Source organism: Nuphar pumila, chromosome 14, assembly GCF_984573655.1.
Source record: "Nuphar pumila chromosome 14, dmNupPumi1.hap1.1, whole genome shotgun sequence".
Taxonomy (NCBI): Eukaryota; Viridiplantae; Streptophyta; class Magnoliopsida; order Nymphaeales; family Nymphaeaceae; genus Nuphar; species Nuphar pumila.
The window spans coordinates 11,752,450-11,779,486 of NC_143262.1; the positions used below are offsets into that span (position 1 = coordinate 11,752,450).

Here is a 27,037-nt window from a genome sequence, read left to right on the forward strand (position 1 = left end):
ATCTATCCATTACCAGACCAGATATAGCACATGTTCATACAGCAAGTCAATTTCAACATGCTCCTACTTCTGTTCATATGGGAGCAGTCATGCGTATTATCAGATACATCAAGTCCTCTCTTTCACGATGACTTTTCTTATCTTCCTCATCTTCTCTTGATTTAATTGCATATACTGATGCTGATTGGGGAGATGATCCCAATAACAGACACTCAACCACTGGCTTTTGTGTCTTTTTAGGGGAATCATTAATCTCGTGGAGGTGTAAAAAGCAGCAGAAGGTATCTCTCTCATCCACCGAAGTTGAATACAGAGCCATGGCAACTACGACCATGGAAGTAGTTTGGCTCCGACGACTGCTTGCTGACATGGGAGTTAAAGCAACAAAGGCTTCACAAATGTGTTGTGACAACAAAAGTGCGATCTACATTGCCAGTAACAGAACATTCCACGAACGCACCAAACACATCGAAATGGATTGTCACTACGTCAGAGAGGAATATCTACACGGGATAATTGATCTGCCATATGTCACTTCAGAATATCAGTTAGCAGACTTCTTTACAAAGCCTCTCGCTGCTCCCCGATTTCACTTTCTCTTAGACAGACTTTCGCTCATTGTACCGTAAGTTTGAGGGGGAGTGTTAAAATGTAAAACTGTACATATATGTATATATAATAATATTATATTATTATATATATAAATACATTTTTAATTTCTTTCTTTTCTGTATTTTTTTTCCTTTATTTTTATTTTTTTGTCTTTATGTCATCTAGTTCAGTTTGAACTAGAATGACTGTTGCTAGTCAAGTCCTGTCCAGACTTGACTAGCAATAGAGCTGTTGGACTGACAGAGTCCAACAGCTCTTAATAGAGCTGTTGGACTGACACATTCCAACAGCTCTAAATAGAGCTGTTGGACTGTGCCCAACAGCTCTATTGAGTCCTCTTTCAGCTGTGTATATAAAGGGGTGCAGCCCCTCTTGTATTTTACCCCAATGCTTCTTAAGCAATTGGTTTTTCATATCAATAAAGAATACATTTTTATTTTTATTTTGTTTCCAGTTATACCCTTTTTAAGGGTTGTGCTTTAGTGTCATTCTTGACACTTGCTCTTGTCAATCAAAGCACGTGTTTCGAAGATCCCCATTTCATTTCAGGTGGGTCTATTTTTCTTGGATCTAGTCATAATGATCATTCTTGTAAAGGAACATGAGAAATTCTCAGAACTGTTTGATCACTTCTCTTTCTAAATCTGTTCTTTTTCTCGTGCTGCTGTAACCATGGTTTTAATGATGACTCGACTCGGCTCGGCCCTCCTGCAAGTCAACCTAGCAAGGCAAACTCGGCTTGCCAAGACTCGGGCTGACTCGGGCGAGTGCTGGGCCCTTAGTTGAGAATTAGCAAGTTAGCAACCTTCTTTCTCTTTTATCTCACCTCTTTTACCTATCTTTTGCTGAAATGTTTTTTTTTGCTTCTTTTTCTTCTTATAGTTATAACTGTAACATGAGAGCTTGTATAATCCTTTATATCCATGTCTATCTATCTAATTTTTCAAAGTTTGGCATGTCTGACACCTTGTACCTGTGTTTAACACTGACATTCATACTTGTCTCTAGGTAAACAAAGTATACTATAAAATATGTGTGTGTGTGTGTGAGAGAGAGAGAGAGAGTAACGAGTTATGGAAGAATCAAGGGAGAGTAGGGGAAATTAAAGAACCACTAGGAAGAATTGCACCCAACCATCCAATCAACAGGCCAAGTGAAAATAATTGGAATTCTAAGATAGAAATCTGTTATTTATTTCCTTAAATATCATGATATGCATCAATGCCCCTAGTCATAATTTCCATTATCTAAATTTCATCAAGCCTTTTATAGCATGCAATCAACAAAAGTGAGTGAGAAGCATGAGAGGAGTATCACATAATTGTCACTAGATTACAGTGTGCATCACAAGGACCTCAAGACTTAAGAGAAGTCCATCACTATGATTTGACCACAGCAATCCAATTCATCTTACTATAAGAAATATTTTGAAGGTAAAAATTAAGGAAATATAAGTCTTATCGATCACACGCTCAACTATGTGCTTTCATCCTTGAGTTTGCAATTCTACGTATGTGTATTTTCTGTTAACCCGTGACTTGTAGGTTCCATTAAAGACAATGCACCAGTAAAATTTTAACAACACATAACATAGATGTGCATTCCTAACACATTTGACAACACGTCCAAATCATTTCATCTTACAATAACAAGTTCAATGAAGGAGAACATAGAAATTGCATATCAACTGTAATAGAAAGCTTCTTTGAAATAAATGATGAACATAAAGGTAACAGGGGAAAAGAAATAGATGGTTACAACAGCATGAGAAAAAGAACAGATTTAGAAGGAGAAGTGATCAACAGTTCTGAGAATTTCTCATGTTCCTTTACAAGAATGATCATTATGACTAGATCCGAGAAAAACAGACTCACCAACCAAATTAAACCTCAAATCACAAGGATGAAGCAACTATTTATCATTTCTCAACTATTTATCTTCTAGTGCATATTTATATATTGTTTTTCTTTTAAAATCAAAAGTTAACAAAACCTGGTCCGAGTCATTGAGTTTACCCGCCGAGTCACGAGTCAATAAAGAACGAATCGAGTCCCGAGTCACGGGTTTTAAAACCTTGACAATTTCTTTATCGGCTATACTAGAGGAAAGAATCAAGATAAGAATGAAAAGAAAGCAAGGAAAAAGTGTTGAAGAAGTTTGTGTGAAAAGTCTTACACAATCAAGTTTCCAAATAACTTGATATTCAAAACATATGCCAACACAAAATAGCATAAAAAGCTTCACACCACAAAGGAGAATAAGTGATTCAAATGCACTGTGTTATTACTATGAAGGGATAAACCCTTTCAATAATTAACTATTACAACTGGCCCATTGCCCTTTATTTATAACACATTACACTTTGAAAGAGTCGTTGGGCTATTCCCAACAACTCTAATTAGAGTTGTTGAGAATCAGCCCAACTGCTCTTATTTGAGAGACTGTGTACATAGTCAGTGGCTGACTGTACACAATCGGCTACTGACCGTGTACAGAAAGCGAACAAAAAGTGAAAAAGACAAATAAATAAAATGAGAAATTACAGATTTAAGAAAATAAAAATTACAAGAATAAAAATAATACATATATGTATTATTTTCTAACAGTCTCCCTCAAACTTATGGTGAAATCACTGAAAGTTTGTCAAGTAAAAAGTTTAATCTTGGTGAGCACAATGCCTTGGTGAAGAAATCCGCAAGTTGATATTCTGATGTCATGTAGGGAAGATCAATAGTCTTTTTTAAATATTCTTTACGAATAAAATGACAATCCATCTCTATATACTTGGTTCTTTCATGAAACGTATGATTCCGAGCAAAGTATATGGAGCGCTTGTTGTCACAGTATAATCTTGTAGGATTCTGAAGATGAATTTTCATATCTGAAATTAGTTGTTGGAGCCACACGATTTCGTGGTAGTAGTTGTCATTGCTCTATATTCAGCTTCTGTAAATGATAGTGACACATTTTGTTGTTTTTGCACCTCCATGAAATCAAAGATTCACCTAGAAACACACAAAAACCAGTTGTTGAGTGTCTATTATTTGGATCCCCTCCCCAATCAGCATCAGAATATGCAATAAGATCTAAGGAGGAAGAAGATGATAAAAAAACTCTCTTATTTATTGTATTTCTAATGTATTTGATGATTCCCATCACTGCACTCATATGACCTGATGTTGGAGCGTGTTGAAATTGACTGGCTATATATACAATATGAGCTATGACTGGTCTTGTAATACTCAAATACATAAGAGATCCCATGAGTTGTCTGAAGGGAGTTGGATTGTCTAAAAGAACTCCATCATCAGCTCGCATCTTCGTTCCAACAGACTCTGGGGTGTCAACAACTTTATCATCCGATAGTCCAGACCTGTCAATAATATCTGAAGTAAACTTTGTTTGTGACAGTATGTACCCTCTATTAGAGTAGGATACTTCTATACCAAGAAAGTATGTTAGGAACCCACGATCTGTCATTTCAAAAGAATTTTTAAAAACTGTTTTACTTTCTTGATTCCTTCTTTGTCACTCCCTGTAATCAACATATAAAAGTAAAATTATAATACCTGCAGAAGAATTCTTGATAAATAAAGTTGTATCAGTATAGCATGGTTTAAAACCATATCTAGCAATAACATTGTTAAAAGTATCAAACCAAGCTTTAGGTGCTTGTTTGAGGCCATATAATGCCTTTTTTAATTTAAGCACTTTACCTGAAGGAATTATTAATCCAGGTGGAATATCCATATATACTTCCTCATTGAGATTCTCATTCAAAAAGGCATTTTTAACATCCATTTGAAATATATTCTAATTTTTAATAGTTGAAATAGCTACAAGCATTCGAACTATGGTCATCCGGGCAATAAGAGCAAAAGTTTCTTCGTAATCCACTCCATATTCTTGAAAATATCCTTTTGCAACTAGCCTGGCTTTATGCCTTTTCAATGATCCATCACTTTTGGTTTTTACTTTAAAAACCCATCTACATCCTATGGACTTCTTTCCAATGGGTAAATTTAGACTTTCCCAAGTGTTAGCTTATTTAAGAGCGCCTAATTCTATATGCATAGCTTTTATCCATTCGGATAAATTTTTTGCTTCATTGTAACATGAGGGCTCAAAATATGAATGAATAACTATAAGACATACTCTATGTCTAGGAGAGAATGAGTCATAAGAAACAAATTTATTTGGAATTCTTGAAGTTCGTTCAGATCTACGGGAGGTGGTTTGTTCTAAAGGAATTTTTAATGCTTCATTGCTACTTTGATTTACACTTTCATTTGTTGTATTTTGATTTCTTCTAGTGTATACTATTGGTTCAACTGTTGTTCTATCTTCAATAGGAGATTCTACATAACTACTTTCATCATTAGACAACAGAATAATCAGAATTTATGTCTTGTGACGTGTTTCCTTCAAATCCACTTTCATTTTCAACAAAATTAATATTTCTTGAGACAAGAAGTTTATCACACTCTATGAATAATCAGAATTTATGAATGAATAGCTATAAGACATGCTCTACGTCTAGGAGAGAATGAGTCATAAGACACAGTTATTTGAAAATCTTGAGGTTCGTTCAGATTTATGAATGGTGGTTTGTTCTAAAGGAATTTTTAATGCTTCATTGTTACTTTGATTTACACTTTCAATGGTTGTATTTTGATTTCTTTTTGTTCTATGTTCAATAGGAGATTCTACATAACTACTTTCATCATTAGCCAACAGTTTAAACAAGAAAGAATAATCAGAATTTATGTCTTGTGACGTGTTTCCTTCAAATCCACTTTCATTTTCAACAAAATTAACATTTCTTGAGACAAGAAGTTTATCATTTTTGATATCGTAGCATTTAAATTCTTTTTGTATTTCAGAGTAACCAATGAACGCACAGGGGATAGCCATAGAGGATAGTTTATCTCCCTTATCATTTAAAACATAACATTTATAACCAAAGATTCTCAGTCTTTCATAGTCAGGTTGATATTCGAATAATTTTTCAAAAACAATCTCATTTGACAAAGTTTTTGAAGACATCTTGTTTATGAGTTATATTGCGGTTAATGCAGCTTCATCCCAAATATTTTTAAGAACATTTCTAGCAATAAGAAGGGTTCTTGTAGTTTCCATAATATGCCTGTGTTTTCTTTCTGAAATTATGTTTTGTTGTGGGGTTCTAGGACATGATTTTTGATGTAAAATTCCTTCGTTTTCTAAAAAAAGTTTAAACTCATTTGACAGATATTCTCCTCCATAGTCAGTTCTGAGAACTTTGATCTTACTTTCAAATTTATTTTTAATCATGTTATGGAATGTTTTGAAGGTTGCAAATACAACTAATTTAAACTTAAGAAAGTAAATCCAACAATATCTTGTGAAGTCATCGATAAACACAACGTAGTAGAAGAATCCTCCTTTAGAAACAACAGGAGCAGGACCCCACACATCCGAATGAACTAATTCAAAAGGCATTGAAGAGTAAAAAGTTCTTTGACCATAAGGCAAGGTTGTCATTTTACCGAGTAAACATTCTTTACATTCAAAATTATCTTTATAAAGATTCTTGGTAACCGATACAAAATTTAATTTTCTTATATTTGAATGCCCAAGTCTGTATATCTTTTGTTTGGGCAGTGTTACAAAATTATTCCTTTGGAATACAAAGAAAATCCATATAATAGAGATCTCCTTTGCCTAAAACCTTCCCCAATCAATTTCCTGGACTAGCGATCCAGGAGTAGAAGAGGATGCAATGGCTGCTCCTGAAGTAGATCCTTTGAGTAATGGTTGCAATGCTTCCGTTAGTTGAGCTAATGACTTGGTGAGGTCTTCGAGATTCAGAGTATCCTCATCTTGTTTTGATGGTGCAGCGGTAACACATTTTTCTTGAGGCCTATACTTGTATCTAGAACATTGAGGCCTAATATGACCAGGTTCATTACAGTTATGGCAAATGATTGTTTATTCTCCTCTATTCTTGTTAAAATGAGGAGGTTTATATGACTTGATATGATGCTCTGGTTTTGATGCGGCAAGTGCGCAATCATCTTCTTGGTCATTACTAGAAGTAGCAAGCACACTAACATTTTTACTCATATTTAGTCTAGTTTCTTCTCCAGTAAGTTTAGTGAGAATCTCATGAATAGGAGGTGGAGACGAAGATGATAGCAAGGAGGCCCTTGTTTGTTCAAACTGAGGTCTCAAACCATAGAGAAAAGTGAAGAGTCTATCTTCTTTCACATGGGTGCGGGGGCGGGGGTGCGGCACTTTCAAAAAACTTGGGTGCGAGGGTGCGGCAAAAATATAAAAAATTATATATATATATAATTTTTATGTTTTAAGAGTTAACTTACCCCCATCATGTTTTTTATGAATTCTTTTATCTCCCTTGTTCTCTAATCAAACCATCAGATTAATACATGAAATGGAGGATTTAAAAAAATTGGGTTAGACCCGAGTCAGGTCTGGACCCGGGATATCCCACCCATGTGCTTTTATAAAGCAACATAGGGGTTAGGGTTTTCTTATTCGAGAAAACCCTCCACACCTCTGCCGCATGCCCTGGTCTCTTCTCTCGTCCGACCTCCAGCCGACGGCTCGCCGAAGTGCCGACCGATAGCCTCCCCCCCTGTGCTCGTCCCTCTCCTTCTCCCTCTCTCTATTACCCTCTCCTGTAAAACCCATAATTTTTAAGGATTATTAATAAATAAAGAACTCGTTTTTTTATCTCCAAATTAGAAATGTAATTCGGAGATCATGATTGTAGTTAGCGGAATATGGAGCGTGTTTGCTGCAGGTACACCTGTGTGTAGGTTTGAATGCCCGTGCACTTATGAATGTATAATATATACACAATGTGTGTCATCATACTTTGGTTTGCGCATATTATGTTGCTTTGTGTGTTTGTATGAATTTGATACATGGTGCACATATAACTACTATGGATATGTATAAATCGTGTTCGATGCATATTGTGAATGTTATATATATTATCTTGTCATATGATGGACTCATTTATTTTTGTATGGAAGAATGCATGCGAATGTTATAAATTGTTTTGAACTTGTATGTCTTGTTTGCTTGAGAAATATATGTGTATGATGTGCGGTAGGATGGTCAATGACAGTTTGACCAACCCTTACACAATTATATCTAAGGTGATATATCGATTCATGTGGTGAAAATTGCATATGACTTTTATCGTGTGTGCAAATCTCGAACTATGTAGGAGTTATGTATGTTGATGTTTAGTTGCTTCGTATTATGAAATGTGCATGTTCACATATGCATGCATAGAACTCATGTTTTGTTTACGCATGCTTCGAGGTTTAATTTACGAAGTGCAATGTTCTTTGTGGCGATGATATGATGCGTAAGATAATATGCTTCTGTATGATATGATTTAAATGCCAGGTGAAATGAAATTATGAATGCATGTGATAAATGTTTAAGTTCAATAGTGAACTTTGGTTCATGAAACCTTATTGGTTAAATGTGTAATTTTATAATTTTAATGCCATATGAAGTGATGTATGATGTGATGCTTTGATTGTATACATGCTTGTGCCCGTGTTGATGGCTATCGACCCTGAGAGTGGTCAATTGTATTGATGCATGTATCACAATAGTTTTCACTGGATATGGTACCCGTTGAGAAACTGTTCCCAAAGGATTCTCTGTGAGGGTGTGCATGACCAGATCAGGTAATCCGGCTAGAGCGGTAAGTCTCTATGAGGAAGTACATTGTCTAAGAGCGGGTAGCCCGTGAAGACGGTATATTCCTGTGAGGAAGTGCATTGTCCAAGACCAGGCAGACCATCCATCTAGGGTGATAACTCCTTGTGAGGTTGTACATTTCCCAGACCAAATGATCTGGTGTGGATTTTGTAAATCTTTATTATGAATAAATGAAATGTTATAATGAATTGTGATGATCTTCTGAGTTGATTGATATAGACAGTTATGAATCTATAGATTTGGCTTTTCTATTATAGCATGATTATATATTGAACTCAGATATGATAATCAGATCCTTATTGATTTTAGATCTTGATATGAGGTTATGATTCTGACGCTTATGTTAACGTATAGGTGAATGACATATCACGCCTACAAATAACTAGTTTTGACTGATTAGGTGAATGATACATCATGCCTACATAGTTTCATTGCAAATGATTGCATTATGATTGTCTGAGTAAATATATCACACTTATCTATCATGATTGATGTGTTTCACGCTAGAATGGTCAAATGTGATTTGACTTGTTATTTATAAGAATTATGAATTCATATGAAAATGATGCAAAGATATGAATATCTTAAATGCATATATATATATATATATATATATATATATATATATATATATATATATATATATATATATATATATATATATATATTTATGCGATGACTTGTATGACTTGAATGGATATAGATTATGTTTTATTATGTGAGCTAAGGTTGAATAGAATATTAAATGATGAAATGCTTTTAAATGTTTTATATTCGAATGCTTGAAATGATGACTCATAGGACATTGTTCCCTTGTCTATCACTTGACGATAGATGAATAATATATATTTACCTTTAAATGCTTGATTTTCTTTAAATTTGAGTTTGGGTTGCTTTACCAGACTTTAAAGAGTCTGACCTCGTTTTATGGGGGACAGGTAATGCAGGTAAAGTATAATGAGTAATTGGAGCGAAGGGCTGGTCAAGCTGCATCCTCGAGGGTCCACTCTTACCTTGCGATCTTGGTATTCATGATGTTTTCGTTTTAATTACTTGATCATATAGAGACTCAAGTATTGTTTTTATACTACGATTTGAAATGAAATTAAAACTCTTCATATTTCAGTCTTATGTTGTACGTGGTTTGAAATGTATATATCTCGTATATTTTGATTTGATTATAATCTTTAGTGTAACCGCGTCCAAAGTCTTAACCGTTTTTAAAAATCGTTTTCGCATTATAAGATGTGATTTACTTATACTTATCAAAAAAAATGGTTTCGAAAATTCAATATTTGAACGATAATGAAGGTTAAAATTCTTGGGGTGTTATATCTCCTCCCCCTGAGTTTCCCTCCCTCTCGAGCTCCCTTAATCACTGGAACCCCAACGAACCCCACCGCTCATTTCTCCCTCTCATGACGTTTTTTCGACAGCTGACCCCCTCCCATGGGCACCTTGTTCGCCGATGACTTCAACGCCCTCCGCGACCCTCTCAGGTAAACCCCCCTTCCCCCAAGTCTTCTTTTCTCTTCTCCTTCTCCCTCGACACTCTTGTTCTCAGGTCGATGGACCAAAGCCACCATCGTGGTGGCTCTGGGTATGCCAGGGAGGGAGGTGCTGAGCACCTCGCCTCCTCGTTCTTTTTCCCTCTCTTTGACCCATTCGGGTGGCAACGGCTGGAGGCATGGGAGCATCTTTTTTTGTTAAAAAAATGGACACAAATGACCCTCGGTGCGTTGACCACACCATGGGTCCCGTTGACCGCACCTGCGTCGCGTCGCGTCGACGCGGGTGCAGCACCCAGTTAGCTGAGTCTCTGTGACTTAGCCTCTAAGATATTTCCATGCTTCATTAGCCTTTTTGTAGCATAACAGGTTTGAGGCAATTTTTGTCTCAACTCCACATAGCATCCATGAAAGAATTTTTGCTATTCATTTTCCATTCATCCAAATTATTGTAATATTCTTCCATGGCTTTGTTTCTTTCGTCAAGACTAGTCTCAATCCCATTTTCACCTAATGTAATTTTGGGAGTAGGTTCAAGAATAGTACCTCATACGAATACCCACAAACCTTGACCTTTGATAAATATGTCTCCAAGTGTGCCCGCCCAAATGTTATAGTTACTTCCTTCAAGTTTGAATGGCAGAATAAAGTTGGAGTTGCTTGTATTGTGTGAGAAAAATTCACCCATAGTGAATTAGAAGAGAAAAACTAATCACCACCACAAAGGAGAATAAACACACTTTTCGAGGCAACCCACCAATGCACGGTAGATCATACACCAAGCTTTGATACCATGTGAAAAGTCTTGCACACAATCAAGTTTCCAAATAACTTGATATTCAAAACATATCAACACAAAATAGCATAAAAAGCTTCACACCACAAAGGAGAATAAGTGCTTCACATGCACTGTGTTATTGCTACGAGGGGATAAACCCTTTCATTAATTCACTATTACAATGGGCCCATTGCCCTTTATTTATAACACATTACACTTTGAAAGAGTCGTTGGGCTATTCCGTTGGGAATCAGCCCAACGGCTCTTATTTGACAGACTGTGGACACAGTCAGTTACCGACTGTGTACAGAAAGGGAACAAAAAGTGAAAAAGAAAAATAAATAAAATGTGAAATTACAGAAATAAGAAAATAAAAATTACAATAATAAAAATAATACATATATGTATTATTTTTTAACAGTTTGATGGTGCGCTTTCCAAAGCAACGAACAAACGAACCAACGCTCCACCAATACGAATCTCCTCTTCAAGCTTTTGCCCAAGAACACCAACACTAATACCATGTAATGAAACAACAAATGCACAACTACAATGCCATAAAGTGGCTACAAAGGTGCACACTCACAAGTACAAAAGCATTTAATGGGCCAAATACAAAGAGCCACTAAGGGACAACACATGATCTCTCAAAGGAGAGCAAGAACACATAAAATAATATGAGCCTTTATTCAAATATGCTAGGCAACAGGCATAACAAATACAAGAGAGGGAGTGCCACTCCCATGCTTAAGGGGCTGGTCCAACAGCTAGTTGGACCAGCTCCCAACACCACCTGTTACATCAGTCAAACTAAATAAAAAGAAATAAAAATAAAAACAGAAAAAAGAAACTCGTCCTATTACAAACTGAAAGGACTGAAATATCCCTGATGGGTATTTCAGTTAATATACACAACGAACTATATATATACAAAACATAAATGTCATATAAACAATACATTTTAACAGTCCATTTTGTGTACTTTCATGCAAACAGACTAATACAAAATATTCCCAAACATTCTGCCACAAATATGAAGCACATTGTTTCTATCTCATGCCTAAGCATTTTAAATTTCATACCATTCAGGGTATTCTAAAACTTTTCTAGATTAGCCTTCAATTTTTTTTATAGTATGACCAATAAAATAAGAGAAAATAAAAAGTAATAAACTATTGGATACCATTCAGGGAATTTCAAAATTTTATATAGATTACCTTCTAATTTATTGATAACTTATTATAACCTATAAAATAAGAACAAAATCAAAACTAACAAATTTTGGACACAAGAGAATGGCATGGCTACCATTCTATTTTCCTTTCTGAAGTCAAAGGTGAAATTCATTCTTAAGAACTGAAAAGCAATGGATTTTATGGAGCAGATACTGCAAAATCATAAAATTAAAACAGCTTTGAATTTTTTTCAGATAATCAAAGAAAAATGAAGAGTTCTAAAAACAGAAAGTGAAACCTGCACAACGAGGAACTTTTAGATTTTCATTACGACCTATACCTAGGAAAGGTCTTACTAGGCAAGTAAAACATGTACACCCATTTCCAAGTTAAAAATGCCATATATAAGGACAAAAACTCAATAGTTAAAAGGAAAGTACACAACTAATCAACATAAAATGAACATTCCCAGTTTCTTAATTCAGGCATTTCATCAAAAAGGAAGAAAATTTTCATAAGCTTTCAAGTTGTCCCATGCTTACCAAGAGCAAATGTACTCCAATATGACCAACCCCAGAAAAAATGCAATACCTCCTTTGTCGTGGCCAATAATTGCCTGCACGTAGTAGCAAAATCACTATATCATAAAACTGTAACATCCCAAACCACAATAAATGAGTCCTTCCACCTGAAATTTTAACAGCAAAGTTACCAAAACAATTACCAGTACAAGAATTAGTATCTTCATTATTTATAGATGCAGGTTACAGGTTTAGGTCAAGAAATATTAAGCATGTTGATCTGCACTCTCCTCAAACGGGCATTCGTTCTAACGCAGTAAACCTTGCAAAAGACACCGCTTCCAGGGACAAAAATGCCAACTTCCTCATTCCACACATGCTCGCATTGCAGGATCCAAGTGTTCTACAACGACATGATATTTGAAGATGTGCAGATTATACACACTACCATGATCTCTACTAGTATTGCTGCTGTGATGGAGCATGTTTAACATATCACAGCTAATTCTATCCATTCTATTATCTCTCAATGGTATTATGCAGGGTGTTGTATCCCCTTCCCCCCAACCCCTCACTACCATGATCTCTACTAGTATTGCTGCTGTGATGGAGCATGTTTAACATATCACAGCTAATTCTACCCATTCTATTATCTCTCAATGGTATTATGCAGGGTGTTGTATCCCCTTCCCCCCAACCCCTCAAAAAAATGGTTGGATTTTTATAAAAATCTACAGTCTAAACTACTCAAAGTGGCAGGTCGGATTTACTATGCAGGATGGAGAAGAGCTGATATTTCTGCATAGTGTAAAGAGTGGGATTGGTGGCCTGAAATTTTACAATTGATCAATTCTTCACATAATATAATTATAACCTCTTGTCTTGGAGGCTTGGTCTGTGTCATAAACAGCTATATTGAAGTACGAGGGTGTCCTGGTTTCATCAATGAATTCGAATTACACTGCCTGTACCAATTTAAAAGATTTAAGGTAATTCATGTTCCAAAAATCTATAAAGCTATAGCTCTACGCTAGCACGGTACGCCATGCCTAGTCCCATGAACACTTGGAAAGATAAACCTCCTGACTGGTCCCAGATGTACAAAACTTATAATCTTGTTCTTGTATATCTCTTATTATTAATGAACTGGTAGGGATCTGCCTAAACCCATATTGCATATGAAAAAGAAAGACCATCTAGGCGACTAGAATACAGTTGCTGCTGAAAGGCACATGCTATCTAGAATCATCCAATGGATTGATCCTCCAAACGTCATTGTGATAGTAGTCAGAAAAAAAAAATGAAAGTGAACTGATTGATGATTATCGTGCACTACCCTCCTTGGCCACAATTACATCTCGCATGGTATTTGACAAACTCCTTAAGTCAATTCGACCTTATGGCACCCTTGCTCTATCATCTGGATCGATTTGTGAAGCCATTAAAGAATAGTTTGCTGTAGGAATCATGAAAAGGACTCTGGTAAAAACATTTTCCAAGAACATATATCTTCCTATTCCTCAATTTAGTTCATTGATATAAGATAAGATGAATTTGTCTGAGTCTTAAAAGAAAGAGAAAAAGGAATTAAAACCCCGAAAGAACACTAGAAAACGAATACATCTTTAATGATCTAAAAATACCAAGGGGCAAGAACACTAGAAATTACTTGGATAGAAAGTATGAAACAAAAGATAAAACGATGATGATGCAACTAAGCATGATGCATGAAAAAAATGAAAAATAACTACAGATCAAAAACCACATCGGTTGTAGGAATTGTACAGGAATCATAAGTGGCCAAAAGGGAAATTGCAATGACTAAAGTTTCTAATGAGTGCTGAATGTTATGATGCTAATACAAAAATGTAATTAATGAAATGATTAAGATGCCCTGGCAGGCAAAAGCAAAAACATATGATGCTGATCAGAGGAAGGTTATAAATGCAAAATGGAGAAAAGCGATGCAATATGAAGGAATTGACATTGATTGCATCTGATGCCGATGAAATGGTGGAATACGGAGTGCGTTGATCAGACCAGACACAGGTGATAATTTCATACAGAAATCCAGCATCAATTTCCGCAGGTAATCAATGCTGATGCTGAATCACAAACGGACTAAGAAATGCAAATAGGTGATGGAAACGGAAAATACAAAACAGAAGAATCATCGAGCAGATCGTTCGTGGTGAAGATGGATCACTGAATCGGAACAAATGCAAATGATGCTGCTGAAACTGAAATTTACTGAATGAGGAAAACGATACTAAACATTAGACAGCAAATCACAGAAATATTAAAATGATACGATGCGCATCCGAAATTACAAAATGAAACATAATTCAGAAATGCAATACGATTAAGGTAGGAGGCTATTGTATGAAGGTTATATTCACGTTGATGAAGGCACCCCTTACACTTGAAAAGGGGATGCCGTTCAATGATGAATGACTCAGAAACGGAAAAAAAAAATGAACCATGATGCAGAAAATGCAGGAAAATGCATGAATGAAAATAGAGCAATGCGTTGCATACCAGAAATTGAAATGTCAGCAATGTGGAGAGGGTGTAGATGAAATGAAATTTTGGCACGGATCTGAAGCTACAGAGCTTGCAGACCCGATGATAATGAGATGCAGGAATGGATGATGATGAAATCTAATTAAAACAGAAAGTAAATTATGCAGATGCAGAAATGAATTGCAAACTATGCAAAACGTACGCAAAATCAAGAAAATTCAGAAAATGAGTTGTGAAGAGGAGAAAACAAATGTCGGAATGTAATCAAGGTGGATCGACACTGCTATATGCAGGTCGATCCTACCAATTATGCCTTATGATGAACAGTAAAAAAAAACGAAATCAAAACAAGGAAATGTTGTAAATAAAGAAGGATTTTACAGAAAAGCAAAAAGGAAAGGGGAATAGTCACTTACCGTGGCTCTGCTGCTGGGAGGAGGAAAACACTCCTGCTGAGTGCTACTGCTACCAGACGGGGCTTCTTCACTGGAGGCGACAAGGAGACAGAGAAAAGAGGAAGGGAATGGGGAGAGAGGCATCGTGTGAGAGATGGATTTCAGAATCGAAGAGGGGAAGAGGGAGGAAAGAAGAGTTCAATCTTCTTCCTTTTCAACCAGACGAATTAACTCAAGCTCGATACCTAATGGATGGGTGAAAGATGGATCGTGCAAGATGAAGAGGTGAAGAGTGGATGATCGAGAGGAGGGGGAAAGGGTGAAAACGGATGATCGAGAGGAAGGGGAAAGGGTGAAAATGGATCATCGAGAGAGGGTGGAAGGGTGAAGAGCGGATGCCGAGAGCCTCCCCCGATGGACGTTTAAATAAGGTGAGACCGTTACAAAAATTTCAGAAAAGGTCCCTTGCTATTTCAGGAAATTTCAGAAAGAGGGTTTCAAAAGGAAGGTTTTCAAAAATGAGGTTAAAGCCCCTTTTCTGAAAGTTTTTCTTTTAAGTTTTTGAAAGAAAGACCTAAGAACATTATGGAGAAGATCCATATGAGGTTTTATAAAATGTTTTTGCTTTAAAATTTGAGGGTTTTTTACAAAAGGAGAATTTGTGAAATTTACATGGTTAGATTTCAAAACCTAGGTTTTAAAATGGATCTGGATCCGGGATTTTAAGAAATTATTCGAGTTTGGATCTCAAATTGAGGAGCAGAGAAGAGTGGATCCAAATGGATATTAGATCTGGATGAAATGAGCCATTCAGAAAATTGATTTTTTTATTTTTGAAAAGTAGAAGATTCGGACTCAGAATTGGATTCAGATATCAGATCTGGATCCGAGATTGGGTCAAATATGGAAAATAAAATTGGATTTCGGTTCTTCAGCAGTTGAATCCGAGAAATATATAGAAATTGACACAATGGATCTTCTGAACGTCTCAGAAGATGGGTCCTAGGGGCAAAAAGGAAATTTTTAAAAAAAATGAAAATTTTGGGGTGTTTACACACAACCCCTCAAATTGGCGCTTGAGGATGAATCAAGCTCAACTTGTCAAGCAAAAATTGAATCTCGTCCGAGTGCTTTGGTGGAAACGTCAGCTCACTGATGTTTACTTGGGATATACTTTGTAGAAATCATATGTTACGGTTTTTTTACGAATAAAATGACAATCGAACTTGATGCGTTTGGTATGTTCATGAAAAACTGAATTTGCTACATTGTGCAAAGTAGATTGATTGTCACCGTATAAAATTGCAGGTGTAATATGAGAAAAATCAAGATATTGTAGTAAATTGTAATGAGATATTGCGGAAATATAAAGAGTGCATACAAGCACATACAACAATGAATAAAAGAGAAAATATCACAAGTCCACGAAGGGACAATACAAGCACAAGCCTTTAAGAGTGGGAGCCCCCAACGGTCACATTTGTGACCGTTGGGGGCTCCAACGACTTCTATGTTGGAGCCCCTTTAGGTCCTCAAAAAAGAATAAAAAAAGAATTGAAAAAATAAAAATAAAAATTACATTTATTCAAAAAAGAAAAATAGTTGTTTTCTAAAACAACTATGTGAAATTACAAAAATACCCCTATCGGGTATTGATGTAATATACAGAATTTATATATATATATATATATATATATATATATATATATATATATATATATATATATATATATATATATATATATATATATATATATAATAGGTACATTTTAACACCCCCCCTCAAACTTTACGGGGGAATGACGGAAAGTTTGCCAAGAAGAAACATGAAGCGAGGAGCCGGAAGAGCTTTAGTGAAGAAGTCCGCCAACTGATATTCTGAAGTGACATATGGCAGAGCAATAGTTCCTCGTAAAAATTCGTCACGAACATAGTGGCAATCCATTTCGATATGTTTCGTACGTTCATGAAAAGTATGATTGCTCGCAATATAGATGGCACTCTTATTGTCGCAACACAGCTTTGAGGCTTCAGTAATATCAACTCCCATATCTTTAAGCAAACTGCGAAGCCATACAAGTTCCATTGTTGTGGTTGCCATCGCCCGATACTCAGCTTCAGTGGATGATAGTGAAACTTTCTGATGCTTCTTGCATCGCCAGGCAATCAATGAGTCCCCTAAAAAGACACAAAAACCAGTAGTTGAGACTCGATCATTGGGATTACCTCCCCAATCTGCATCAGTATAAGCAAGAAGATTCGAAGGGGAAGAGGAGGATAGAAATAGCCCTTTATTGATGGTATTCCGAATGTAGAGGATGATTCGGAGAACCGCACTCATATGCACGGTTGTAGGAGCATGCTGAAATTGACTGACTGAGTGAACCGCATGAGTGATATCTGGTCTGGTGATGGTCAAATATGTAAGAGACCCAATGACTTGTCTATACGGTGTGGGATCTTCCAGAAGAACCCCATCCTCTAACCGCAATTTGGCATTAATAACCTCGGGAGTCTCTACATTCTTATCATCAGAAATCCCAGACTTAGAACATATATCTGCAGCAAGCTTCATCTGTGACAAAATATATCCTCTAGAAGAATATGCAACCTCAATTCCAAGAAAATATCTGAGAAAACCTAAATCAGACATATCAAAATTATCTTTCAACATATTTTTAACATTAATAATACTACTTTGATCATTTCCAGTGATAATCATATCATCAACATAAAGCAACAAAATTACGATACTAGAACCTGCATTTTTAACAAAAAGAGCAGTGTCAGTATAACAAGAATGAAATCCTAATTTTATCATGATATCACTAAAACGATCATACCAAGCCTTAGGGGCTTGTTTAAGACCATATAATGCCTTTAAAAGCCGAAGTGTTTGACCTTGCTTAATATTTATTCCGGGTGGCGGATCCATATAAACTTCTTCACTTAAACTTCCATTTAAAAAAGCATTTTTTACATCAAGTTGATAAATAGGCCATTTTTTGGTTGATGCGACAGCTATTAAGGTTCTGACACTAGTCATACGAGCTACGGGGGCGAATGTTTCTTCGTAATCAATACCATATTCATGGGAGTATCCCTTAGCAACTAATCTGGCTTTATATCGTTCTAAAGAGCCATCGCTTTTAGTTTTAACTTTGAAGACCCAACAACAACCAATAGGTTTTTTGTGTGAGGGTAGATCAACTACTTCCCAGGTATTGGCCTTTTTTAAAGCATGTAGTTCAACTTGCATTGCTTCAACCCAATGAGGTATAGATTTAGCTTGATTATAGTGAGCCGGTTCAAAATAAGAATGTAGAGTTATCAAACATGCCCGATAGTTGGGAGTTAAAGAATCATAGGATACAAACCTATTTGGGGGTATTCATATTCTAGAAGAATGCCTAACTTGTGGTTCCTCAATGGATTCGGAAATTTGAGAGTATTTTTCGAGGGCACTAATAGGTTTTTCTTGATTTCTTCTTGAGTAAACATTTATATTGGCATCACTATCATGAACATTTGTATTTGAATTACTATCATTTGAGAGTGTTATGTCAAGAGGGGATACCTCGTGAGTGTCATCTATGTTTTCAAGAGAATCTTCTTGTATGTCATCAATAAGATCATATAAGAATATATTATCGATTTCATTTGTCTCTTCTATTTTATCAAAACCGTTTTCTTCTTCGAGAAATGTTACATCTTTTGAAACATATAGTTTATCATTCTTAAAATCATAACATCTATACCCTTTTTTATTTTCACCATATCCAAAAAATACACATTCAATTGCTTTTGGAGATAACTTATCCCTTTTATGTAGTAGGACAAAACATTTGCAACCAAAAATACGAAGTCGATTAAAATCGGGTGAAAACTTAAAGAGTTTCTCATAGGGAGAAGCATTTTTTAACTTAGAAGAGGGCATTCTATTGATTAGATAGGTTGAGGTAAGAACGGCTTCCGCCCAAAAAAAATTTGGAATATTTCTAGACACAAATAATGTTCTAGCGGTTTCTATAATGTGCCTATGTTTTCTTTCCGCTAGGCCATTTTGTTGAAAAGTCCTAGGACATGACTTTTGATGACAAATGTCATTTTGGTTTAAATAGTTTTGGAATTCGTGAGATAAGTATTCACCACCGAAATCGGATCTTAAAATAGATATGTTACTTTGAAATTGATTTTTAACCTTTTTATGAAAATCTTTAAAGAAAGTAAATACTTCCGACTTATGACTAAGGAAATAAATCCAAACATACCAAGTAAAGTCATCAATAAACGTAACATAATATGAATAGCCCCCTTTAGACATAACCGAAGAAGGACCCCAAACATCTGAATGCATCAATTCAAAAGGCCTTGATGAGAGAAAAGATCTAGTTGAAAAAGGAATAGACTTCATTTTTCCAAAAATGCAATCTTTGCAATTAATTTCTTTTTCCTTACAAAATTTGTTTTCAAAAGGAAAGAGATACATTTTGGAATAACTTGGATGACCAAGTCTTTTATGCCAAGTTTCCATATTTTTTTCTTGGACATAAGAACAAAAAAAGTTTGTAGGGAGATCAAGATGGTCCATATAATAGAGGTCTCCCTTTCTATGGCCTTGCCCAATCCGCTTCCTGGACCGGAGATCCTGCACAAAGCAACCATTAGATGAGAAAGATATTTCACATCCATGGTCGGCAATTTGAGAAACCGAAAAAAGGTTTAAATTTAATTTGGGAACAACTCTTACTTTTGGAACACAAAAATTTTGTGAATCTTTAAAAGAGCCAATACTTGAAATTTTCAAAAAAGTTCCATCGGCCGTTGAGACACAAGAGTCCTTTGAATTGGTGCAAACATCAACAAGTGCATTTTCATGAGGGGTCATATGAAAAGAAGCTCCAGAGTCAAGGATCCAAGAATACGTACCGAGTGAAGATGATGAAGCAATAGCCGCACCCGATGTGGAGGAAGAAACTTTTAGCATTTGTTGGAGAGCCATAGATATTTGTCCAAGAGCTTCTTTGATGTCATTGTTTTTGCCTTCATCTTCTTTGGTGGTGGTTTCTTCAAGAGAGGCTACTTTAGGCTTGAAGGTTTCAATAAGCTTAGGACAAGCGGGTCTAATGTGACCCAGCTCATTGCAATAATGACAAACAATCATTTTTCTTCCTCCATTGTAGTTCCCTTGTTTCCCAAAATGAGGAGGCTTATAGGTTCTAACATTGTTACCCGGTTTGGATACGGCAAGGACTTCATCAACATGCTTACTCATGCCAAGCCTTGTCTCCTCTTGAGTGATTTCGGCAATAGCATCCTCAATAGGAGGAAAAATAGATCTATGGAGAAGTGAGGATCTCACTTGCTCAAATTCGGGACGTAGCCCAAAAAGAAATTGAAACAATCGCTCTTGTTCCATTTGTTTTTGTCTTAAATCAATATCTTCCATAGAAACTCACTTTGGCTCCAAGAGAGCCAATTCATCCCATAGTGGGTTTAGGGCACTATAGTAGTCTTGAATGCTAGAATCACCTTGCTTGGTGGTTCTAATTTTTTCTTGCAAGAAGTATGCTCTTGCAAGATCCTTTTGGGTATACATAACCCTCATAAAGGATCAAGCCTCATTGGCTCTACGAAATTTAGCTATATTAGCACATACCTTAAGCTCCACATTGTTCATAAACCACGCAAGGATTTTTGCGTGATTGCTTTCCCAATCTTCCACTTCCTTTTGATGATTTTCAATGGCCTTGAGACGAGCATCTCCCTCAAGAGCCTTTTCTTGATCTTCTTCCATCTTCGTGAGCATAAGCTTAGGTTCCGGAACGGTCCCCATGACATAACCCCAAAGCTTCTTTCCTTTGAGATTATTCTGCATTGTCGATGCCCACATCATATAATTCTTTCCATTGAGCTTGAAAGAAAGATCAATCTTTGTCTCCATGATGTTGCCAAGAAGTGAGAAGATGTTCACTAAAAAATGAGATACACGAACCACACCTTTCCTTCAAGAATCGAGTGGCTCTGATACCATGTAATGAGATATTGCGGAAATATAAAGAGTGCATACAAGCACATACAATAATGAATAAAAGAGAAAATATCACAAGTCCACGAAGAGACAATACAAGCACAAGCCTTTAAGAAGGCAACAATATACAAAGCCTCTTATTGAAAAGAGAGAGAAGCTCTCCAAGATGAGAATACACAAGGGGGTCACCCCTATTTATACAAGAGGAAGAGGAGGAAAAAGGAGGGCCAAAGGGCCTCAAAAGGAGAGCCAATAGGGGGCTCCCATAGAGTCGTTGGGAGCCCCCAACGGTCACATTTGTGACCGTTGGGGGCTCCAACGACTTCTATGTTGGAGCCCCTTTAGGTCCTCAAAAAAGAATAAAAAAAGAATTGAAAAAATAAAAATAAAAATTACATTTATTCAAAAAAGAAAAATAGTTGTTTTCTAAAACAACTATGTGAAATTACAAAAATACCCCTATCGGGTATTGATGTAATATACAGAATTTATATATATATATATATATATATATATATATAATAGGTACATTTTAACATAAATACCTTAGCCAAATGATCTCACTGGTGGCCATGGTCATAAATCTATATTCAGCTTTTGTAGATAACTGTGACACAATGTTTTGTTTCTTGGTTTTCTAAAATAGAGGGTTATCTCTAAAAATATGCAATATCAAGTAGTAGATCGCCTCATGATAAGACAACCGACCCAATCTAAATCGACGTAGCATGAAAGTTGCATGGTACTATTGGCACTCGATAGAATCTCTTTGCCAAGAGTTCCTTTCAAATATTTAAATAGTTTCGTGGTTGTATGTCAATGAGGTTGACGAGGTTCATGCATGAATTGGCTTATAATATGGACCGAATATGTGATGTTAGGTCGTTTAATGGTCAAGTATATAAGCTTTTGCAGAGTCTTCAGTATGAAGTTGGATCTTTATGAATATCTCTTGTATAAACCAATTTCAAGTGTTGCTTCATTAGGATGTCATTGGGTTTGGATCCAAGATATGCCACATCTTTCAATAGATCCAAAGTATACTTTATTTGATTCAAGAATACCCCTGTTTTGGATTGGGCTACCTTAATTCCTAAAAAACATTTAATTTTTCTAGGTCTTTAATGTGAAACTGCTTATAAATGAAAGCCTTCAGTTTAGATATGAGAAGCAAATCATTCCTAATAATAATGACATCAACAACATAGACAAGATAGAATACCCTCCTGGTTCCCATTATTAATAAAAAAAATGAATAATCAACCAAAGATTGTTTAAAATTCGCTTTCTTTAGAGCTTGTGAAAACTTGGTGAACCATTGTTTGGACGCCTGTTTGAGGCTATAAAGAGACTTGTTTAGGCGACAAACAAGCTTTTCCCCCTCTTTGATATATTCGGGTGGCATTCGCATGTATATTTCTTCCTTCAGATTCCCGTGTAAAAATGAATTATTGATATCTAATTGGTACAAGGGCCAATTAGAAATGACTGCTACAAATAATAATCATCTCATTGTGACAAGTTTGTTGATTAGGGTGAAAGTATCATGATAGTCCAGTCCTTCTTGTTGCGTGTACCTCTTAGCCACAAAGTGCTCCTTGTACCTTTTAATGGATCTGTCATATTTATATTTAATTTTGAAAACTCATTTATTATCAATTGATTTCTTTTCAAAGCGTAAGCTATTAATAGTCCAAGTATTATTCTCTTTTAGCGCCATGATCTCAGCTCTCATGGCCTCACACCATTTCTCATCTTTTACAGCAATGTGATAATCCTTTGGTTCATAATGACAATAAATAGAAACCAAAAAAGCTACACGTTCCTCAGGAAAATTGGAAAAAAAGATTAATGTGAGAGTAGAAAGGAGGGACCCTTTACCTTTGAATCTGATGTGTGTACGTAGAGTGTGGCATACAAACAATAGTAGTAATTTAGGTACATAGGTTTGGTTTTGGTTTTGGTTTTGGTTTTGGTTCTGGTAGACTTCTTACATAGATATGGTTCTATAGAAAGCGGAATGGATTCGGTTTCAGGTGAACTTTCATTTGGTTCGATGTGGGCCTAATTTTATAGGTTAGATATGATGGGTTTTGGGTATTGATTTTCGCCATTTAAGATAGGAATGGGTAAAACATGGTCACTAAGAGATTTTTCAACATGTGAATGAAAGGGAAATGCATCTTCATGAAAAATGATATAACGACACAAAAAAATATTTTTTTTCAAGATCGAATACTTAATAGCCCTTTTATCCATGTGGATACCCAACAAAAACACACTTGCGCATACGAGCATCAAATTTGTGTTTGTAATTGTTATTGTAGGCAAAACATAAGCAACCAAAAACTTCTATTTTTGTTTGGTTTTGTGCTACACTTTATATGGAGTTTTAACGAAATTGTTATTCAATCCTGAGGTAGGTAATTTGTTTATCAAATAAGTTGCGATGAGAACACATTTACCCTAAAATTTGCTTGGTAAATTTCCTTGAAATCTTAAGGCTCTAGCAATTTCTAGTAGGTGCACGTGGTAATGTTCAAGAACTTTATGTTGTGGTGTCGAAATACAAGAGTGTTTTTGTAAAATGTCATTGGTAGATAAAAAAATTTGCATATCATGAAAAAAAAATCAGAACCATTATCAGACCAAATGCATTTAACTTATGAGTTAAATTACACTTTAATCATATTGATGAAGGTTTGAAGTGATTTCTTAGTTTGAGATTTGAAACACATCAAAAAAAACTAAGTGACACATGAGAAATCATCCACAACAATAAGAAAGTATTGTGCTCCAGTAATAGATAGAATATGATATCCTTCCCAAATATCAACATGAATTAAAAAAAATACAAGAAGAATGTGAGTCATTATCGAAGAAAGGTAAACGAGTTTGTTTCGCTAACGGGCAAACATCACATTGATAATTATTAAAGGAAATCAACTCATTATTTTGGGACAAATGCCTTTGGAGTTAAGAAGATAGGTGACCTAGTCGCCAATGCCATAGAGTGAGAGGAGATACATGAACGGTGGAAATCTGGCTTTGCTCTATCTCTAGATAATATAGTTCTAGATGCACCCTACCCACACCAATCATCCTCTTTGATTGTGGGTCTTGGATTTCATAATGAGTAGAAAAGAAATAAACATCACAATTCAAGGATTCAATGAGTTTGCTAACAGAGATTAAATTGAATTCAAATTATAGCACATAAAGAACATGGTCTAACATAATATCTGGATAAATAATGGTTTTTCTAACATGAGTCACATAAGAAAGTATTTCATTTGAAAGCCTAATAGGTTTGAAACAGTGGAGTTGAATTGAAGATAGCTTGGGTAATGAGCAACACATATGATTGCTAGCTCTAGAATCAAGGATCCATGCGCTAGAAAATAAATGAATTAAATTTGCAAAACGATTATCTATCATGTTCACCATTGGTTCTTTACCTTTTAATATGAGAGAGAAGAATTTGTTGTATTGGTCCATGATGAGCTGAGCTGAAGAGTGAGACTGCTGGTTGAAGGCAAGGTTTTAAAACCCGTGACTCGGAACTCGACTCGTTCTTTAATGACTCGTGACTCGGCGGGTCAACTCGGTGACTCGGACCGGGTTTTGTTAACTTTTCATTTTAAAAGAAAAACAATATTTAAATTGTCAGTCCATGGGAAAGATGTATTATTCAGAACAAGAGTGATTCATCACGCCAACACCTTCATAGCCCTTGGGAACTACATGATCCCAATGGCACTGGTATCCTGTGTGATTATGGATTGCAGTCACTTGGATCATGCAATGTACAGAGAATGGCAGATCCATGCATCACCTTGAAAGAATTCAAACAGCTATTAGCAGCTCGAAAGAAGATAGAATAAAATTTTCAATGCCTAAGATTAGAGGTTAGGAAAAGTGAAATTGTTGCAGGCCTTAGATTCATGATGCCCAGCTCTTAAATAAAAAAGATTTCAATTAGACAAAGGGCAGAAACAGAGACAGATGATATTGGTAAAATGGCCCAGAAGCTGCACCAAATGCTACAGACTGGGGAAAAGTATCACTGTACAAGATAAACTATCATTTACAAGAACATAAAGTGGAAAACTAGAAGTTGCCTTGGAGGCTTGGACCTCTAGTGGTCCACGAAAGGGTGGTGATGGGGCAATGTTAGTTATAGAGGCAGATTTTTTTATGAAGTTGTATCATGTATGTAAAGTAATATGTGATATTCAGATAAGGAATCCTTAGGTCCTAACTCTCCAATCTCCATATGTGTCTTGAAAGAAATCCCTGCTTTTAGATGCATAGAATTCTTTGTTAATTGGGTTTATAGACTAGAATGCTTTGTTGTTTGATTTATATACTATAACAGTTATTTGTTCAAAAAGATCTTTCCTGACAGTCCATGGGAAAGATGTATTATTCAGTACAAAAATGAATATGTGTGTGTGAAATACCCAAAAAATCAAATTTCAAACATCCCAGAACTCGCCCAAGTCAGGCAGAGTTTGGCCGAGTCAGCAGCCGAGTTTTCGCAGCCCGAGTTAAGCTTGCCGGGTTGACTCGCTGGAGGGCCGAGTCAGCCGAGTCACCGAGTTGACTCGGCAAGTTTTAAAACACTGGTTGAAGGTGGTAGCTCGGTTTGGACCTGCACTGCGAAGTTCATAGATTGATAATTTGCCGCATTTTGAGTTAGCATGTTGATTATGAAAATTAGCATTCTTTGATGAAAAATCGTGAATATAGTAGCAATGATCTCTAGTGGGACCTAACTTTTCACAATTGTCACATTTCAGCCTTTCTCTTTGTCTTTTGCCTTTGACACGAGAATTGCCTTATGGGAACTAATTTAGTCTCCCACTATGATCGACAACAACAACCATATTATTCTCAATAATTGGCATAACACAAAATTTTCTCTACCTTTCTTCTTGCAACAATAAGTTGTAGGCTTTATTAACATTCGACAATGGGTCAAGGATCAAAATTTAAGTCCTCACGAAAGCATAGGATTTATTTAGGTCTATTAAAAAATCCATGAGCCTTTCTTGCTGGAGTAAATCGGAGAGAGATTTGGAATCTCCACAAACACATGCAGAGAAGGCAAGTTATGTCGACAATTTATCCAATAACATTTTCATCTTCATATAATAAGCTGTAATAGAGAGATTTTCTTGATGTAGTGTCATAATGGAGTGACGAGTTTCAAAAAATCGTGGTTCATTGGTTTGAGAAAATCGCTCATGAAGTTTGTTCTACACATTAATTAGTTGTTGTTTCTTCATATATAATGTTTTATGTTAAGTCCTTTGATAATGAGTTCAAGACCCATGAAAGGGCCATGCTATTACATTAGGTCCAAACAACAATGTTGGGTGAAGATGCATCTGGTTTCACAATCGAACCATCAACAAAACCCATTTATGTTTTGTTGAAAGAGCTATTGTCATAGCATGGCTCCATGACACGTAGTTATCACTCGTGAGGGGGGTGATAACCAATATTTGGTCTGCATTATCTAAATGATGCAGAAAGCATGAATTATCATTCGACTCACCAATAGCTTGGCCTAATCCCACATTGCCAGATCCGCTGCTCTGCGTCAACCTACCACCTTCACTCGTCTTATCAGAAAGGTTACTAAAAACCAGAGGTCAGTACCTTAGAAATATCCCACACACTATGATACCATGTGAAAAGAATTAATTCAATTTTGTTATTCAAAAAACCTTGATGTTTTCA

General features: G+C 35.9%; 1 protein-coding gene across 1 annotated transcript in view; it reads right to left on the minus strand.

Annotated features, from left to right (window-relative positions):
* The window catches only part of LOC149816389 (uncharacterized), a 52,885-nt gene that overhangs the window by 5,301 nt on the left and 20,547 nt on the right, over positions 1–27,037 (minus strand). The window contains exon 5 of the mRNA XM_089988226.1: positions 12,362–12,435. Coding sequence (XP_089844352.1) covers positions 12,362–12,435 — 74 coding nt within the window. The remainder of the gene's footprint in view (positions 1–12,361; positions 12,436–27,037) is intronic.